The sequence below is a fragment of the Carcharhinus amblyrhynchos genome, chromosome 10 (genome assembly GCF_965287045.1).
Source record: "Carcharhinus amblyrhynchos chromosome 10, sCarAmb.v2.hapA, whole genome shotgun sequence".
Taxonomy (NCBI): Eukaryota; Metazoa; Chordata; class Chondrichthyes; order Carcharhiniformes; family Carcharhinidae; genus Carcharhinus; species Carcharhinus amblyrhynchos.
In genome coordinates this window covers 2,217,439-2,237,980 of record NC_137333.1, presented here as the reverse complement: position 1 = coordinate 2,237,980, position 20,542 = coordinate 2,217,439, and the positions used below count along the sequence as shown (strand labels likewise).

General features: G+C 41.9%; 1 protein-coding gene across 1 annotated transcript in view; it reads left to right on the top strand.

Annotated features, from left to right (window-relative positions):
• The first annotated feature begins 1,134 nt into the window (after positions 1–1,134).
• The window catches only part of tm9sf2 (transmembrane 9 superfamily member 2), a 43,982-nt gene continuing 24,574 nt past the window's right edge, over positions 1,135–20,542 (top strand). The window contains exons 1-6 of the mRNA XM_080198061.1: positions 1,135–1,305; positions 10,169–10,236; positions 10,401–10,494; positions 12,462–12,589; positions 17,106–17,235; positions 17,454–17,572. Of these exons, the coding sequence (XP_080054187.1) occupies positions 1,156–1,305; positions 10,169–10,236; positions 10,401–10,494; positions 12,462–12,589; positions 17,106–17,235; positions 17,454–17,572 (689 nt within the window). The 5' untranslated portion in view covers positions 1,135–1,155. The remainder of the gene's footprint in view (positions 1,306–10,168; positions 10,237–10,400; positions 10,495–12,461; positions 12,590–17,105; positions 17,236–17,453; positions 17,573–20,542) is intronic.

The window sequence follows — 20,542 nt, the reverse complement described above, 5'->3', positions numbered from 1 at the left end:
ATTGGGGAGAAGGAAAAGAGAAGGTGCAGAATATAGTGTTGTAGTCTAAAATAAGGCGAAGAGAAAGATCTGCTTATTGGCAGCAGAGAAGAAGCTGTTTTGAGTCTGATGGTACATTATTTCAGACTTTTGTTATGTTTTTCCCAATGGAAGAAGGTGGAAAAGAATATGCCCTAGGTGCATAGGGCAGTCATGATGTGGGTATGCCGGCGTTGGACTGGCGTAAACACAGTAAAAAGTCCATTCACCTGACGAAGGGGCTAACCCCGAAAGCTTGTGAGTCTATTATCAAATAAATCGGTCGGACTAAAACCTGGTGTTGTCAGACTTTTTACTGTGCATAGGGCAGGCCCTTGATTATACTGGCTGCTTTTCTGAGGCAATGGGAAGTGTAGAGAGTCAACAGGTGGGAGGCTGGTTTCAGCGATGGACTGGGCTTCTTTCATGACACTTGCAGTCTTGGACAGAGCAGGAGACATACTGAGTTGTGATACAACCAGCAAGGATGCTTTCTATGGTGCATCTGTAAAAATTGGTGATATTTGTAGCGGACATTCCACATTTCCTTAGCCTCCTCAGAAAGTAAAGGCATTGGTGGGCGTTCTTAATTGTACCATCGGTGTGGAGGAACCAAGGCAAGTTGTTGGTGATTTGGAAACCTGGAAACTGGAAGCTCTCAGCCATTTCCACTTCATTACCACTGATATAGACAAGGACATTGGTCATGCCAAATTCTCCCCAGTGTACCCGAACAGGCACCGGAGTGTGGCGACTAGGGGACTGTCACAGTAACTTCATTGCACTGTTAATGTAAACCTACTTGTCACACTAATAAATAAACTTCTAAGAAAAAGATTTGTTGCCGTGGGTTAAAAAAAGTTTATTTCTTTCCCAGACATGTTGGAATAAATCACAGAAGGTAGGCTGCTCGGCCCATCTAGTGTCCCCCTCACTGCTAGGCCCAGGTCCTCCCGCCCCCGGTGGGGCTGCCTCCATGGACTCTCACCTGCCAGCTGGAGGATTCATCCACTATCCCGGGGGGCGGCGCGGGCGCGGCGGGTGACGTGTCTCGTTTGTGACGTGCGTGGGGGGGGTGTGCGCGTGCGCAGCGAGGCAGTGCCGGCGGCCGGCGGGGTTCAGGCAGGAACGGCAGCGATGGCGGCGACGCGTAGCTTCTTCTCTGTGTCCCCGGCCCTCTTCCTCCTCCTGCTGCTGCTGGCGGCTGCTCTGCGGCTCTCCTCGGCTTTCTACTTGCCGGGCTTGGCGCCTGTCAGCTTCTGCGAGACGGAGAGCGGCGAGTGCAAGGTAACCCGGCGCCGCGGACTCTGCCCCCTCCCCCTCAGTGAGGGGAGCCCGGGCGTCTGGAATCATCTCCCCGGCACCGGACACTCCTAATCCAGCCTGGAATAGGCCTGTCCCTCAAACACAGCCCCCTCCTTCCCCATTCAGGGCCTTTATAAACACCGGGGCACTAAGCCCAATTGGAGAGCTGGGGAGGGGAGCTAACCCAGGTAGGATGGACCGAATGGACCCCCCACTCCTCCTGTGTGACTGACGCCACACAAGGCCTCTTAGCCCGCAGTTCCATAGAAATGTGAGCTAGATAGAATGTCAGCAACTGCCTCAGACACTGGCTGGCTGTTTCTACCTGGTCTTCCAACTCCCAGAAGTCTTACAACACCAGGTTAAAGTCCAACAGGTTTATTTGGTAACAAAAGCCACTAGCTTTCGTGCCTGTGACCCTTTGTCAGGTGAGTGGAGAGTTCTGATTGCAAACAGGGGATGTAAAGACACACACTCAGTTTACAGAATACTAATTAGAATGCAAGTTTTTATAGCTAATCAAGTCTTAAAGCTGCAGACAATGTGAGTGGAGATAGCTGTAAAAACTTGCATTCTAGTCAGTATTCTGTAAACTGTGTGTGTGTCTTTACGTCCACTGTCTGTGATCAGAACTCTTCACTCACCTGACGAAAGCTAGTGGCTTTTGCTACCAAATAAACCTGTTGGACTTTAACCTGGTGTTGTGAGACTTCTTACTGTATTTACCTCAGTCCAACGCTGGCATCTCCACATCATGATTTCCATTTCCACCCAGGGTGACTGGCCATCCTGTACATTGAGGGGTTGCCCCCCTTATTCAGACTCTTTCTCCCACGTCCCTAAAGTGGCGCTTTTTGACCCTGTTTATAAGTCAGTCTATGGGACAATGAGCCTGGTGATTTGGCAGGTTCTCAGTTGAGTGGGGCTGAGAGTTGGCCAGCTGAGAGATGATATCATAGCTCTGCAAGATAAATTGTAAGTTTTAGTTGAAGTCCTGCTGTTCAATTGGTCACCAAGTTCCTCCTCCCCGCCCACCTCATGGTCAAAGTGTCCTTTTAGAGTTTGATACCCTGCTTCTACCCTCTTGAGAGTCTTGCAAAACTCTCCTGTTCTTGCTCACAGCAAGTCTCCATTTGTCCATTATCTCCTGAACTTCCTGACCATTTGCACAGGCAACATGTTGATTTTATTACATCCCTGTATGACCTTGTGTCCCTCACTCTCCAAAATCTAATCTACTCTCCTCAAGCCCCACAACCCTCTGCAATATCTGCAGTCTTCCAATTCTGCCCTCTTGCACATCCCTGATTTTCATCACTCTGCTTTTGTCAGCTGTGCCTTCAGTTGGTTGCACCTTGAGCTCTGGAATTTTCTTTCTAAACCATTCCATCTGTTCCTCTTTTAAAACTACCTCTTTGGTCATTTGCCCTAACATTTCCTTATGTTGTGTTGTCATATTTTGTTTGAGAATGCCTTCATGTGCTGCATTTGGGTGTTTATGTCATGAAGAGGTCAGCCATGATTTTATTGAATGGCGGAACAGGTTTCTTTTGACTTTGATTTATTATTGTTGCATGTATTAACATATAGTGAAAAGTTTTTTCGTGCTATACAGATAAAGCATACTGTTCACAGAGAAGGAAAAAATGCAGAATGTAGTGTTGTAGTTAGGGTGTAGAGAAAAAGCAACTTAATGTAAGATAGGTCCAGTCAAAAGTTTGACAACAGCAGGGAAGAAGGTGTTCTTGAGTTGGATGGTACATGACCTCAGACTGTTCCATCTTTTTCCCAATGAAAAAAGATGGAAGAGAGAATGTCTGGGGTGCGTGGGGTCCTTAATTATGCCGGCTGCTTTGCCAAAGCAGTGGGAAGTGTAGACAGTGTTGTTGGATGGGAGGCTGGTTTGCGTGATGCACTGGGCTGCATTCATGACCTTTTGTACTTCCTTGCCGTCTTGGGCAGAGCAGAAGCCATACCAAGCTGTGGTACAACCAGAAAGAATACTTTCTATGGTGTGTCTGTAAAACTTGGTGAGAGTCATAGCTGACATGCCAAATTTCCTTAGTTTTCTGAGAAAGTAGAGGTGTTGGTGGGCTTTCTTAACCTATTGTGTTGGCATGAGGGGGAACCAAGGCAGGTTGCTGGTGATCTGGACACCTAAAAACTTGAAGCTTGTGATCCTTTCTACTTCATCCACGTTGATGTAGACGGGCATGTTCTCCACTTCACTTTCTAAAGTCGATGACAATCTCCTTGTTTTGTTGAAGGGCCAGGTGGCCGCCTACTCCTCCTAGTTCTTGTGTTCTTATGTTAAATGTGCTGTATAAATGTATGTGTGTATGTATATATTGTTTAATTTCAGTAGTTTATTCTGTGATTTTAGTGTCAATTCAACTGATTTGCCCAGGTTCTCTGTGCTGGGATCAACCAAGGATCTGTGGGTCATGTGCTCACCTTTTGAATCAGGTATTTCTGGGCCTACACACCATATCCCGGCTGGTGCTCCCCATTGTCACTACTGAAGGAGCTGTGCGAAGGAGGTGCCATCTTTTGGATTAGATGTTAAACCAAAAGTCCTTTTGCCTCCTTGGCAGGTGTAGTAGATCCCGTGGGACTAATTCAAAGCAGAGCAGTGGAGTTCTCCCTGGTGTCGAGGTCTCCTCCCTCAGTCGATCTATTTTTTTAAAAATAGTATTATCTTGCTGGTTTATGGGAGATTGCTGTATATAGATTTTCTGCTGTAATTCTTAATCATTCATTTATAGGCTGTAGGCCTCAGTGGCAAAACTGGTATTTCTTGCCCCTCTCTAATTGGTCTCGGGTGAGTTGCTGGGCAATTTCAAGCAGCAGTTAAGAGTCAACCTCATGCTGTGACTGCACTTTTAAAATATGTCATGGACTATGGGACATTAAAAGATTGTGAAAGGTACTCTTTTATTTTTCTTTTGTGGGCGTGGATGATTAATTCAGTAATGCAAGCAGGTGGAGGAAGTAGGATGTAAAGAAAAGGAAAAGTTCATCCATAAATTATGATCTGTCCTGAAGTTTTTGTTTCTCAATGTTAACCATGGGCAGGAAATGCTTGTAACTCGAGTATTTCCCAAGAGTATTTGAACAGAGAATTACATAGTACCTAAAAAAAAATTAAACATCATAAGTACTTGTGTAGATGTCAGACCCATGACTCTTGGTCAAAAAAAACAGAATTTTACACATACCTCATGTAAAAGTCAACTCAAGTTTTTCAAGGATTGAACTGTTCTGTAATTAATTGCTACAGTTCATTTAATATGAAGGTACAAGCGGGAACATTTAGATTTCCCCCTGCCAATATTAGTGACAATCGACAAGCCTACTGTGTGCCACATGATCTTTCACAATGCCTTCAAGGAAGAATAAGAAGTAGCAGCTAAATTTAAAATGAAAATTGTAGCATTCACTGGGGGTTGTGCAGGAGCACGAGAGTTTAACGTTTCTGAGAAAATCGAGACTTCAAGATCATCTACTAAACTGCAAATAGATGCTGAAGAATAAGTGTGCCAGCAGAGGAAGTCCCAAGCAAGTTGCCCCACTGGGACAAACAAATTGATTTAATGAGTTAATGAGCGTTAGCAGAATTTGTCACATCACTTATGAGCCATGTGATTTCCCCCTCACCCACCCTCAGAATCTAAGAAAGATGGTATGCTAGAATTCACGAGTGCCTGGTGGTGAACAAGATTTGTGAAAAGGTTCACTTTATAACTTCATCAGAAAACTAAAGGTTGTCCCCGCCACCTGAACTTGATGCAAAGAGGAAAATTCCTATCAATTGCCCTGCACTGGGAACATGAATGAAATGCTGATCAAGTTCAATATGTCAGCAAACAATGCTGTTACCTAGACTAGGTGGAAAAATGCTGTTCTGGTAAAAATGACTGACCACAAGAAAATATGCTCACAAGTTTCACCTTGCATGGTGGGTGACACAGAATTAAAGCTGAGTGATATTCAAGTGCAAAATTATCCCCAAGAGCATTTTGAGAAAGGTTTACCATCCATTTTCACAAGGAAGGTCCAATGGATGAAAGCGGTCACAGGAAATGTGGAATTTCAGATCTGGAGGACTGTGTGAGGCGGAAAAAAGGTGCTCAGATCCCACCTTGTCAAAAATGCAGTCAAATGAAGTTGCGATCAACCCACACTGAGGTGGCAATTATTCCCAGCAGTTTTAATTGTTGCCCAGCTTTGAATAAGTCTATAATCTCTGAGGACAGTATCCAAAAGATGAGGAGCAGTATGTCAGTATCCTCACTAACAACATTATGTTAAGTGGCCATAGATGTGTGGAATAAACTTGACACCAGTGTTGTTGAAAAATGATTTCTAAAGTCTGGAATATCAAATGCAGTTGATACAAAGAATGCTTACTTGTGGAATGATAATGCCAAAGTTACCAGTGCTAGCAAGGATGAAGAAGACTAGGATGTTTATGCACCCAGGCTATTGAGATAATTGTTTGATGATTCAGATGGCAAATGGTGATTTTGAAGGATTTAAGTGTGAAATGTTGTGGTTGATTCTTTGATATGTGTTTATATTGTGTTAGATGGAATAGGTATAGGTTATAATGTTATATAATCAATACATGTTGGAATTCATATGAATAGTTAGTGTTGGTTCCTTTAACCTTACTCCATTGTAACTGTGTCTTTTAAGCCCAAATCTGTCACTTGTGTCAACCCCTCAAAAACAATACTTATGGCCTGGAAAATGTGCTTTAAATTTAACTTTTACACATCTATATGGTCTATGCATAGACTGAGGGGTGTTTCTAATTGGACAACTCTTTCAATAAGCTGGAATGCACCAATGGACTGAGTGGCCTTTTGTTGTTAGATCTTTGATTAAAATATGTGCTGTGCGCTGTTGGTTGCAGGATTATTTGAGTGCGTAATTGGTAAGTAAAAAGACAACTGGGGGCAGGGAGCAGGGATTAGGTAGATATTTTGCCGGCCTTGGAGGCAATGTTTTCAGAACCAATGCAAAAAAGATCTGCAATTCTCAGCTTTATAAACACAGACCTGTGTGTACACAATGTTCATGAGCTAATTTCATTGCTCTAGTTTAAAGTTAACAAAATTGGATAGCTATTCCATCACTGTCAATTAGCTATTACTCAAGTTCCAAGTTAATTACTGTATCCATATTATAGAGGGAAGCTATTTAATATCATCACTTTTTCATATCATCACTTCTGACACTATTGCTTGCAACAGCAGTGACATTTTGTCTTTCAGAGTTTTCTCTTGTCTGTTCACTGTGGTCTCTTGTTCCTTTTGAGGTAGTTTTATATCACTGGTGCTATTAATGCATTTTCTATTGAGAGAGTTTGATTTTAATTGGATTCCTAAATTGTCTTATATTAGAAACATGCCAGAACTTGTGGAGAACATGGGGCTTGGAGCTGTGTTTCCTGGAAAGAAAAGTGTGCATTGCTATAGTGCCTTTTGTAGGATTCCCTAAAGCGTTTTACAGTCAATGGTACACATTTGAAGCGTAGTCACAGTTGTACTGCAGGAAATGTTGTAGCCAATTTGTGCACAGCAAAGCAAGGTCCCATAAACAGCAATGTGATAATGACTTGTTGATCTGTTCTTTTGATAGAAGTGACATGCTGTTGATTGAAGAATAAATATTGGCCAGGACTCCTTAACTTGTTGTCTTCATAATGTAGTTGAATGTTTTTACCTCCCATTGAGGGGGCAGATATGCCTTGGTTTAACATCTCCTTCAAAAGTTGACCCCTCCAACACTGCAGCCCTCCCTCAGAAACATAGGCTGGTGTGTTTGGTTGCCTTTTTTAAATAATTCCATCTTTAACACCCCTGCTTTGAGCTGAAACAGCACAATGTTAAAACTGAGGAGTGTTCTCCTTGCTCCAGCTGGCTATACTTTGGCCAGATAAGTTGAAGGCTTACAAACCACGTTTGTGCAATGAGAGTATGGCTTGTTCGCATGTATCAGTAAATTTGAGTACAAATAGACCATGTTTCCCCTTGTTCTGTGAAGATTTGTAAGTTTTTTTTTTGCATTTTCCAAAAGAACTTGGAACATGGTTATTCTTAGGATTTGGGCATCACTAGCAAGGCCTGCATTTATTGCGCATTCCTATTTGCCCTTGAGCAAGTGGTAGTGAGTCATCTTCAGGAACTGGTACTTCCTGTGTGGTGAAGGTACTCCCATGGTGTTGTTTGGGAGGGAGATACAGAAACAATCTAGGATCATTGGCCAGGGATTCCCAATGTCTCGGTTGACACAATGGTTAGTACTGTTGTCTCAGCACCAGAGTCTAGGGTTCAATTCCTGCCTTAGGTGACTTTGTGTGGAGTTTGCACATTTCCCCCCCCCCATGTCTGCGTAGATTTCCTCCCAGGTGCTCTGATTTTATCCCACATTCCAAAGATATGCAGGTTAGGTTATGGTAAATGGATTACCCATGCTAAAAATGCGAGGGTATGGGGATTGGACGGATGATTAAGTTGCTTTTTCAGAGAGTCAATGCAGACTTGATGGGCCAAATGGCCACCTCCTGCACTGCAGGCATTCCATGTCTACGAATGTATTTCTGTAAAACTCCAGTTTAAATATTTGTTTTGGGTGGCATGTTGGCAGAGTGGTTAGCACTGTGCCAGGGACCAAAATTCAATTCTGGCCTTGGATGACTGGCTCTGTGGAGTTCGCACATTTTCTCCGCGTCAGCATGGATTTTCTCTGGGTGCTCCGGTTTCATTCTGTGGTCCAAAGATGTGCGGGTTAGATGGATTGGTCATGCTAAATTGCCCCTCAAATGTCCCAAGATATGTACGTTAGGGAATTAGCAAGGTAAGTATATGGTGTTATGGGGCTAGAGCCTGGGTAAGATAAAAAAGGTTGGTCGGTGCAGACTCGATGGGCCAAATGGCCACCTCCTGTGCTGTAGGGATTCTATGACTGGTAAGAGGGGTACTGAGGGAGATAAGAATCTGGTAGATTTGGAAATATTTTGGGGTGTTTGTATGCTCTATAATGAACAGCAGAAGATGGGAAAACAGAAGAGAGCCTGATAGTGTGGGTGATTGCGGGGGATCTGAAGCTAAAGCAATTTTGAATGGTGATCCCACACTCCTCCTGCCTTGATTCCTGATCTGGAACCCATTTTGGCAGTGTTCCCAGATTCTACAGCTGCTTCAGTGATCTAAGATCTGAGCGTCGTTTGCCATGAGCCATTTCAGATTTGCACCAAAACCCCAAAATTGAGTCCAGATTCTATAAACCTTCAAATTACTCCTGGATCCTCAAACTCACCCAATGCTGTCACATATTTGGCCTCTCCCAGTCCCTGGAAGTAATAGGCAGTCTACTTTTTAAAAAAAAACCTCTATCTGATTGTGAGGAACAAGAGCTGTACATATTTAAATAGCTTTGCTGGAAAATGGGCTGAGGGTAACCATTTAAATATTATGTATGACTGACAACTCAGTTGTCCAAGACCCCATCTCATCAACATAAGACTGGGAAAGCCTACAGAGAAACTCTTATACACTCATGCTTATTATCATTCCTAAGAAATCCCCCCCCGCCACCCCCAAGGAGCCATGTTAGCTCTTTACGCTTAAACCAATCTGCATGTTAAAAGTTCAAGCCAGTTTACTCAAGGTGACTGCATGTTTCGAAATGTATAGATTTAAAAATTAATTTCCTGTTTTGAGATCCCTCTCTAGCCTCTGGCCCCTCCCTATCTCTAATGCTTCAGTCTTGCAACTCCAATTCTGGCCTCTTGAGCATCCTTTATTACCATTGTTCTAATATTGGCCACCATGCCTTCTGATGTCTTGATCCTAAGCTCTGGGATTCCATCTCTGAATCCCTCTGCCTCTCTATCCTTCACTCTTCCTTTAAGAGTGTCCTTAAAACCTGATTTTGGGCTAAGCTTCTGACCATAAGAATATCTCCTTATGTGACTGGGTGTCAAAGTTTGCTTTATAATGCTCCTGTGAAGGATATATATAAATGCAAAAGTTGTTTACGTATGCATTACTTTAATTAACTGAGGAGACATGGCAAATTTCTTATGCTACTTTTTGGAGCAATGAAAACTATAAGCAATAAATACTAGTGGTAAAAACCTCTGCCTGGAGATTGCTAAGGATGTGAAACTTGCTACCACATTGTGTAGTTGAGGTAAAAACAGACGTGTATTTAATGGGAAGCCAAACTCAAGGGAGGAAGGAATAGGACATGCTTAGAGTTGGATGAAAAGGTATGATAAGAAGCACTGAGTAGAGCATAACCACTGGTGTAGATCAGTTGGGTTGAATGCCCTGTTTCACTATAGTAAATTCTTTGTGTACATCAAACATGTACTTGTTCAGATTCATTCTACAAAGAAGTAAGTTCTTATTATCAAGTTGTGCCCTCTCTCAATGGACAGTTTTTCTGTCATAATTCCTGAAATTGGAAAGTGGATTGAAAGTTTTGGTAAGTGTCATAGTTCGGTACTGGTAGATGGAATCAGAGTTCCCTGCTGTGATCCAGACCTATTGTTTAATATTGGGCAGGAAAAGTGAAATGCAAATCATGGAGGAGTAAGAGTGGCTAATGATACTGAACTTGAGTATTGTTTATGTTTTAAAAACTGCTGCAACTCTGCATTACACTTCAGCTGTTTAAAATCCTACTGCATCTTTCTTTTTAGGGTACAAGGATTAATATGATGCCTGCTAATTCTATTCTCCACTCTGAAAGTATATTAAAATACTTGAAGAAGCAAAAGTTGAGGTGGTTTTTAGTTATGCTAATTTTTTTCTCCATTGTCCCTCTCCAGAGTACTATCCAACTATTTGTGAACAGGTTGGACTCAGTGGAATCTGTTCTGCCTTATGAATACGATGCGTAAGTAAATTTAGCTTAATTAAAAACCCTTGGAATACTTAAAATATTAACCAATTTAATGCAGAATATTTTGTAACATAAAGATGCTGCATTGTCATTAAATATATGTTGAGTTGATAAAATTGCAGGAGATGAGGTACTGAAAATTTTTCTCCCTGATAAAGGTTTGATTTCTGTCAATTGGAAGAGGAAAAGCGCCCTTCAGAAAACCTCGGTCAAGTACTATTTGGTGAGAGGATTGAGTCATCTCCGTACGAGGTATGGGTTTGTCTAACTGAAATAATGTAATTCTTTTCAAAGATTAATATTATTTTGCTGTTGTATTGATGTAAATGTATCTTCTGAGATATTGATCTGTGGATGGGGTGAAGTGAAATTTGTCCACGATTACCAGGGATTCTGTTTTTTAAATGAAATGTCTTTTGAATCAAGCTGTCATAAAGCTTTCTCTGGATGCCTGGTTAAGAATGCTGCATGCAAGGATTTTTATTCATTTCCAAACCATAGAAATCATCACACTGTCAGTAATTGAAATGCCAGAAAATCATACCAATTTAAAAGGCCAAAGTAAGGGAGAGATGAATACTAAAACAAATGGAAGTTTTTTAATAAATATTTTCTTTTTCTTCCCATTACAATAAAATGCCACTACACTGCATTTCCCAACTGATTCACTCAAGTTTCTCTCAAAAAAAAATACCGGGGGATTTAGCAAAATGAAGTCCCTTTGCAGCAGACTGCTGTTCCCATTTGCATAATATCCCTTTCAAGAAAGTCACTCAATTTAAGGAAGGATTCAGGTAACAAAGAACAAAGAAAATTACAGCACGGGAACAGCCCCTTCGGCCCTTCAAGTCTACACTGTCAGTGCTGCCCGACTGAACTAAAACCCCCTACCCTTCTGGGGACCATATCCCACTATTCCCATCCTATTCATGTATTTGTCTGGAAGCTCCTTGAATTCACTATCGTATCTGCTTCCACTACCTCCCCCAGCAGCGAGTTCCAGACACGCACTATGCTCTGTGTAAAAAAAAAAGCTGCCTCGTATATTTCCTTTAAAGCTTGCCACTCGCACCTTAAAGCTGTGCCCCCTAATAATTGACTCTTCCACCCCGGGGAGAAAGCTGCTGACTATCCACTCTGTCCATACCCCTCGTAACCTTGTAGACTTCTATTAGGTCGCGCCTCAACCCCCGTCGTTCCAGTGTGAACAGTGATTTGAGATACTGGGAGACCAGACCAAGAAAAATTAACGTTCCCTGTGTCTGCCATTTAGAAACAAAATTGTCATTAGAAATGAAAAAAAATTAAAACTCACCAGCCTCCAATTCAGAAACCTGTGGAAGAGCGTGGCCAGGAGGTTTTTGTTCAGTTCTGTGTTTCACATCTGTGGGTCGTTGCATGCTGCAGCAGCAAACTTTTGGAGGTGCTGTATAAACCCAATCTGCCTTATCTTCTGTCAAGCTGTGTTAAACATTTATTAAAAATTTGACCAGTATTTTTTGTCCGAGCACAGTTGGGAAGTATTTAGTAATAAGGAATGATAATGGATCTGTTCGTCATCTTTGCACAACTGTTGGTGCGTTCTCGTTCAGGTCACTACAAGAAAACAATTCCCACATTATTGCAATTATATATTTGTTTTTCTCAGTTTAACATTTTCTGGCTGTTAAGTTTATTCAGCCTATTTTCTATTTTCCCTGTACAGACCTGTGCTTTTTTCCTTTTACCAGTTTTACTTTTTTTCTTATTCCCTATTTGTTTCCTCATGTTCTTTCAAGGGAGCCTGCATTTTAGCAACTTCCTTATATAAAGTACCTTTAACATAGGAAAACATTCCAAAGCACATTGAGACCAAAACTGGCATTGAGCTGAAGAAGGAAATAATAGGACGGGCAACTAAAAGCTTGGTCTACCCAACTTTCACCTAATTAATGGTGTAGAAAAAATAATAAGAAAATTCTTTGCACGTGGAGTGGCATGCTATTTATTATTATGTGCTGTCCTGCATTATGAAAATGATCAACTGTTAGTACTAAAGTTGAGATTTTTGCATTTGCAATATTGGACCTAAGGAGTGTACTGATTGTTTTCAGCCCTAGGCCACAAATTATTGAGGTGGGATGGGGTAGAATATGTCGTGTAAGTGTATATAATCATGAACCAAATAGTAGGCTCCTGGGTTACTGAAACCAGCTGAAGAATTGTTTATTAAATTGTAGTTCCACTTCAAGAAGGAAGAAGCATGTAAACATGTGTGTACAAAAGAATACAATCCATCAAATAAGGATGACAAATCAAAGTTGGCATTTCTGCAGAATGGCATGTACTTAAACTATCAACATCATTGGTGAGTAGCTAACAAGAAATTGTTCACTGTGGGTTTTGGTTAATTGTGAGCTTTATTTATTTTGTTCACTAACCCTGCTCAAAACTGTGGTGTTAAGTTTCCATATTTGTCACCTTGTTTCCACTAAAATTGTCTAACTGTAGCTAATTGACAGGGTTTTTATTTTGCAAAGGGTGTACACAATTAGTGTTATAACTCGCTGCTACTTTGCAAAGCACTGTTCTTATTGATGCGTGCACAAAGGTGATTAACAATATGGGCTTCCTTCTGAACTGAAATAGCAATGATCAAATGAAGTGCCTGATAATTGCAGGGCAATTAAATGCTATTAGAGAAAGCATATAAAACTACATAAATACATCCTTTGATATGACATATTATTTGGATGTCAGCAGCATGCAGTCAGTCATTTGCAAAGAATTAATGTAACAATTGAACCTGTACCACTGACCTGGATTTAGCATAAATGGTTAAAGCAAGCCTGATTTGTAGTGAAAAAGAATTATCCATACAGGAAGCAACTACACTTGTGTGACAGCCATTTCATTGTTCATGAAAGATTACACCACTGTGGGTTCTTTGATTATAGGGTTTATTCTTGATTATTGCGTTAAAATAATGTGCCCTAACTATACAAGAACATAAGAAATTGGAGCAGGAGTAGGCCAGACAGCCCTTTTGAGACTGCTCCTCCATTCAATGAGATGTTAGCCTGATCTACTTCAACACCATTTTCCTGCACTATCCCCATATCCATTATGCATTGTAAACCAGTGCATTTTGGTTTGATTTGTCAGATGATCTGTAGTGACATCATCAGAGACATGCGGGTTGTTCCATCTTTTGTCCTGGACTGTAAGCAAGCAACAGAGTCCGATCTCTCAAACTCCAAAGGTCTGCAAATGCAAGAACATGAAGAGTTACAAAAAAGGTCTACAAAATGTCTGGTGAAAATGAAAATTCCCAAGATGGTAGCTAATGAAGATCCAAGAACTTAAGCTAAGCATCCTGTCCAAATGCTGTGGATTCATCCAAAGTTAAACAGGAAAGAAGTTAAGGTGGAAGTTTGTAAGAACTAAGAGCAGGGGTAAGCAATTCAGCCCCTCAAGCCTGTTCTGCATTCAATATGATCATGGCTGATCTTACCTTGGCCTCATCCCCACCTTCCTGCCCATTCTTCATAATCTTCCGACTCGTTACTAATTTAAAAATCTGTCTCTCAAATTTACTCCGTCCCAGCACCCACCGCACTGAGTGTAGTCAAATGTTGCAGCCAATTCTTTGCACAAAGCCTCACAAAAGGGAGGGAGGGATAAATGATCAGTTAACTTAGTGGAGGAATAAATGTTGACCAGGCTTTCACGCCCTTTGCATTTCCCCATGAGATCCTTTTACTTCTGGGACTTCAATTGTAACATTCAAAAGGCAGGACTTTAGGCCTTGAAGCAGTCCCTCTGTATAATACTGGGATGCCAACCTAGAATTTCTACATACATTCTTGAAAAGAAGCCTGAGCCCTTGACAAGTCAAACTGACAATTAGAAATTATAACTTCCAGTGAAATGCTCAAGAATTTCAATTCTCCATAAATTCCTCAAACTTGTGTAACTAAGCTTTTCATGGAGAAGGTTCCTGAAACTGTTTATAGCAAAGAATCTAAATTTTATGTTAGCCTAGCTAATGAAATTGGCATTTCTGATTGCATGATCGTGGAAATATATTCTGTTATGCAAGATAAATCACTTCTATAAAATTGTTTAGGCTTAAGAGTATTAGAAATAGATGGCACTTAATTACGTATGTTGTTTTGTGGCATTTCTTGGTGGTGGGGGAATGTAATTTTAGGGCATAGATTTTTGGAGTTCATTGATGTTGGATGTTATTACTACATGCAATCCCTCAATGCCAACTAAACGAAGATTACCATCGACTTCAGGAAGCATAGTGAAGAATCATCCCCTATATACATCAATGGGGATGAAATAGAAATGGTCGAAAGCTTCACATTTTTAGGTGTCCAGATCACCACCAACCTGTCCCGATCCCCTGCATGCTGACACTATAGTTAAGAAAGCTCACCAACGCCTCTACTTTCTCAGAAGACTAAGGAAATTTGGCATGTCTGCTGCGGCACTCACCAACTTTTACAGATGCACCATAAAAAGCATCTGTATCCTAGCTTGGTATGACTCTTGTTCTGCCCAAGAGCGCAAGGAACTACAAATGGTTGTGAATGTAGCCCAATCCATCACTCAAACCAGCCTCCCATCCATTGACTCTGTCTATACTTCCCGCTGCCTTGGCAAAGCAGCCAGCGTAATTAAGAACTCCACGCACCCCGGCATTCTCTCTTCCAGCTTCTTCCATTGGGAAAAAGATACAAAAGGCCGAGGCCACATACCAACTGATTCAAGCACAGCTTCCTTCCTGCTGTCATCAGATTTTTGAATGGACGTATCTCGCACTAAGTTGATCTTTTGCTACACCCTACCCATGACTGTAACACTGCATTCTGCACTCTCTTCTTTCCTTCTCTATGAATGGTATGCTTTGTTTGTATAATGCACAAGACAATACTTTTCACTGTACACTAATACATGTGGCAATAAATCAAATCACATTGTTGTTGAAGCCAAAAAAGTGTAAGAGTGATAGTCTGGGGTTTCTCCCCCACGTAGAAAGGAGAGCACAAGGCCCAATGCCAATTTGGACAAGGCTGAGAAGAGAGCTGAAGAAAGAGTTGTAGCCCTTAACAGAAGGAAAGAAATCAGGCGAGCCCGTTGTGACTCCTACAGGCTAGTCACATCACTGAAGGAGAAAGAGGTTCCATGTCCTGTGATTCAAATGAATTAATCAAATTGTTGGGAGAACAGTGGAAGTCCGCATGATTGCAGAAGTGAATCAAGCTTTGTAAAGATTGCATGGATTAACCTGGCTGTTGGATAACCAGTGAGTAACTCACGTTCAACGCTGCCGTAATAATGTAAATAAATGTATTTAAAATGAACTTTGATTTACGGTTCTCATTGTTTCATGTTTAGGCTGTAAATATCACTGTCTACTTTTTACACTCATCTTTGACAGAATATTGGAGAGGTAATATTGCAATAATCAAAAGCCCATTTACCCTTTTCCATAAATGTTCATGAAATAACAGCATGAATAGTCAGCCTTTCCAAAGTCAGTGTATATTAGGGTGCTGATGGTTAATGTCTTCGTAAAATATCCTGTAACGAAATTTTGCAAACGAACCATTGTTGTGAATTTTGGCATTGTTCGTTAATGGCTGTTGAGGATAACGGGTGGGATTCCCCCCTCTGCAATGTATTTTGTGGCAGCATAGGCAGCCTGCCGTTGGCTGGCAGCATGATCTTCCAGTCCCGTTGCTGTCAGTGGTGTCTCCTGTTGTTCAAACCTGCAGAAACTGGCTGGAAGATGTTATGTTTTTGCATGGGAAGAGTGCAGAGTTTTTTAACAACTTGCTGAGGAAAGGCTGAGTGCCTGTGTTTTTTGTGATTTACAGGTTCTCAATCAGTGTCTGTACTTTATAGACCAGCTTGCATGTAATCTTCAGGATCTGCTGGGCATCATTACACCTCATTTAATTTAGATGTGTGTAATGTCTGAAATATAATGTGATCCAGAGTCAACTTGCAGTAAGTTGTCTGGGTTGTCAGCAATCCATCTGGCTGCTTTTCTGCTATAGAGGCTGTTGCTTGCTGATGGTTTGGGCAGCAGGAACAGTGTGATTTCTTGTCTAGCATTTTGTTGGTACTGGCTTAAATTGAGCGTGTGGGCAAGCACAGCCATACATCGAGCCTGCCAAGTTTGCACTTCAGCTACAAAGGTTTTTTGTAGTCCTTGACACGCTGATGGGCTGGTCTGAGTTAGTTCCATACACACCACTTCGTGTGAATGCAGGAGACAAGGAAACTTAATTTTTTTACATTGTGATGTCAGGAATAGATTAGTCCTGAAAAAGATGGATGAAATTGAAAACTCTAAACCTAACTCAAACCAAATTCTTTTCATGGATCACTTGTTTCACTGACCTATATTGACTCCTATTTCAACAATGCCTTGATTTTAAAGTTCTCATTCTGGTTTTCACATCTTTCCATGGCTTTGTCCACCCTCATCTCTCATATCTTCTCCAATCCTAAAATTCTTAAGATCTCTGCACTCCTCTAATTATGGTATCCTGCATGTCCCTGATTTTTATCACACCCCTGTAGGTGGCTATGCCTTCAGCTGCCAAGACTCTGCAATTCCCCCCTCAACCTCTCACTCATCTACCCCCCGTTTTTAAGATGTGTTTTAAAACCTATCTATTTGGACAAGCTTTTTTTGATCACCTAACCTATTATCTGTGTGACTGTGCTAAATGACCCATCAAGAACCTTGGGACTATTGTAGTGTTAGTATTGTGATAAAGATTGCATTTTGCCTGTCTATATTCGATGGAGAAGACATTTATTCTGATTTTCAGATGCAACCAATCTCATTGTTCTTACAGGATCATTGATAATATGCCTGTCACATGGTGTTACGATGTAGAAGATGGGCAGAAGTTCTGTAATCCAGGATTTCCCATTGGATGCTACATAACAAAAGATGGGCGTCCAAAAGATGCTTGTGTTATTAGTGTAAGTTTCTGCATATTACCTTTTTGCATGTTATCAAATTTAACAGCAATAATCATTCATTTAAGTTGGTAAATGAAAGCTACTAGAAGTTTGTAAATTAATCTTAAAGCAACTCTTGGACTTCATAGAAACAAGTAAGCAGCTTCCATGCAAAGTTAATTGAAAATCTTAGTTTTTGATTAACTATCTTTTTGACCAACTTTTCATCTATTTTACAGTCTGCCTTCAATGAGAAAGATACTTACTACATCTTCAATCATGTGGATATCACAATATATTTCCATAGCGAAGGTGGGTCTGAAGCAAGACTTGTGGCTGCCAAGCTAGAACCAAAAAGGTATGCAAATAGTTAAATGGAATAAGTACAGCATCTAAAGAAATAAAGTGGTCACTGGATTTTATGCAATTTCTTACAGCCTAGAAAATATTAATCATGTGCCTGAGTACATCTCCAGTGAACTTCACCTCTTATAAATTCTGGTGTCAGTGTTTATTATGGAAAATGGCAACGTAAAACTCGTCAGCTTGTAATTGGGCTCTACGCAGTGTTGCCGCTGTCCGTAGGGCCCATTCTGTGGCACATAGTTCACAGCCACGTGTTAATACAGGAACTTGATGCTATTCAATGAATTTGAATTGGAAGTCAGACAGTAAAATGCCAATTTTGCAAAGGAGCAGTGCACTTTCCCACGTTCTTCACATTTTACCCTGTCCTGAAGCTGCTATCTGTTTAATGCATAAATAGCATTGAGCTCCGTTCAAGGTACTGTTACTTTTCACAGTAAATTCTGCCTAGCAATGTGACACAAGCAATTTCATGGTAAGTGCGACCTCAGCATTTCAGCATGGAAATACAACTGCATTTACAAAACCTAAGATTTTGAAGGGGGGGACTGAATTAAGTCTGCGTGCCCTGGTCTAATTATCCCTTCTTGCTCATCCCATTTTACCCAAAGGCATCTCTTTATCTTAACTCCCCACAGATTAGCTGGTAATCTTTTATTATTTTAAATGATGCCAGGTTTATGAAATAGTCTTTTAAGTATGTTAAATGTTTTCATTCGTCACTTTTCCTCCCCATTTTGTACAGGTGATGTACTATGAAACTTCTTAAATTAGGTAGATACGCAGGAAAGCTGCTGCATATCTTGCATGCATGAGATGAAAGGCATCTAACATGCTTGATGTGAGCTTTTTTTTATACTCAGTGGTTCTTGCAAATCAAATTTGGTGAGCAAACTACACGCAGTACAGTGATGCAGATGCAGGACATAGGCAAAGAGAAGGTGAAAAGGAACGTAGTAGTAATTGGGGATAGTGGGGTTAAGGGTATTGACACTGTCCTTTGTCACAATGACAAAGAGCACAGAAGGGGGTGTTGTCTGCCTGGTGCTCGGGTCCAGGATGTTACATCTGGGCTGCAGAGGAACCTGGAGTGGGAGGGTGAGAATCCGGTCGTTGTAGTACATGTGGGTGCCAACGACGTAGGCAAAATGCGAACTGAGGATCTGGGGAGGGAGTATGAAAAGCTGGGAATGGAATTAAAAAGTAGAACCGACAAGGTGGTTATCTCTGGGCTACTGCCTGAACCGAGTGCAGACGGGTGTAAGGTTGATAAGATTAAGGAAGTGAATGGGTGGCTCAGGGATTGGTGTGGGAGGAATGGGTTTGAATTTATGGGGCATTGGCATCAGTATTGGGGTAGGTGGGACCTGTTCAGGTGGGATGGGGTTGGTCTGAACCGTGCTGGGACCAGAGTCCTGGCGAATCGTGTAAATAGGACTGTAGACAGGGCTTTAAACTAATTGGTGGGGGGAGGGTGCGAGGGTAGGTGACATTACGGGGTCTAAAGTTAAGGAGAGGGTACAAGTAAGGGAAGAGGCCGAGGATGTCCCAATAATAAAGGGAGTAGGGGGCGTGAGTATGGTTGGTGGCGTTCTGGCAAATAGGGTCCAGGTGAAGGCTGGGATGAAGGCACTTTATCTGAATGCACGAAGCATTCGGAATAAAGTGGATGAGCTGGTGGCACAGATCAGCACAAATGGATATGATCTGGTGGCCATTACAGAGACGCGGCTGCAAGGTGACAGGGACTGGGAGCTGAATGTCCAGGGGTATCAAGTGTTTAGGAAGGATAGGCGGGAGGAAAAAGGGGGGAGTGTAGCTCTGCTGATTAAGGATAGCATCAGGGTGGTAGCAAGGGATGATATAGGAACCAAAGAGCAGAAAGTGGAATCGTTGTGGATGGAGATAAGGAACAGCAAAGGGAGGAAGACGCTGGTGGGTGTCGTCTGTAGGCCCCCGAATAATGATCTGGAGGTGGGGCGGGCTGTTAACGCGCAAATAAGTGCGGTGTGCAGGAATGGAACGGCGATAATTATGGGGGATTTCAATCTACCTATTGATTGGTCGACCCATGTTGGACGCGGTGGGCTCGAGGAGGAGTTCTTGGAATGCTGCCGGGATAGTTTCCTTGAACAGTGTGTGCTGGAGCCAACGAGGGAGCGAGCTATCTTGGATCTGGTGTTATGTAATGTTGTGGTGAAGGATCCTCTTGGGGAGAGTGATCATTGTGTGGTGGAGTTTCTGGTGCAGATGGAGGAGGAGAAAGTGGGTTCCCGGACACGCGTCCTTTGTTTGAACAGAGGGGAGTACGGTAGGATGAGAGAAGAATTGGCAAATATTGAGTGGGGGAGCGCATTGGAAGGTAGGTCTGCTGAGGAGCAGTGGAGGATCTTTAAGGAGATCTTTCTTGGCGCTCAGCAGAAATTTATTCCGATGGTTAAAAAGGACCGTAGGAGGAGAGGTAATAAGCCGTGGATAACGAAGGAGGTGAAGGAAAGTGTTAAATTAAAAGCGGAGGCATTTGGAGTAGCTAAGAGTAGTGGGCGAGAAGAGGATTGGGAGAGGTTTAAATGTCAACATAGATTGACAAAGAAGTTGATAAAGAAGGGTAGGAGAAACTATGAAGCTGGGCTAGCGCTTAATATAAAAAAGGATAGCAAGAGTTTTTATAAATAGGAAGAGGCTGGCTAAGGTGAACGTTGGACCCTTAGAGGATGAGAGGGGGGACTTAGTGGTAGGGGATGGGGAAATGGCTGAGGTCTTGAATAAATTTTTTGTTTCGGTCTTCACGGAGGAGGACGTGAATAATTTGCTGGGTGTTAGCGATGGAAAGGTGGTAGGACTGGAGGGTCTCAATGACATTATTGTTACTAGAGAGGCGGTGCTCGACAGACTGGAGGGACTGATTGTGGACAAGTCCCCAGGACCGGATGGAATGCATCCAAGGGTTCTGAAAGAAATG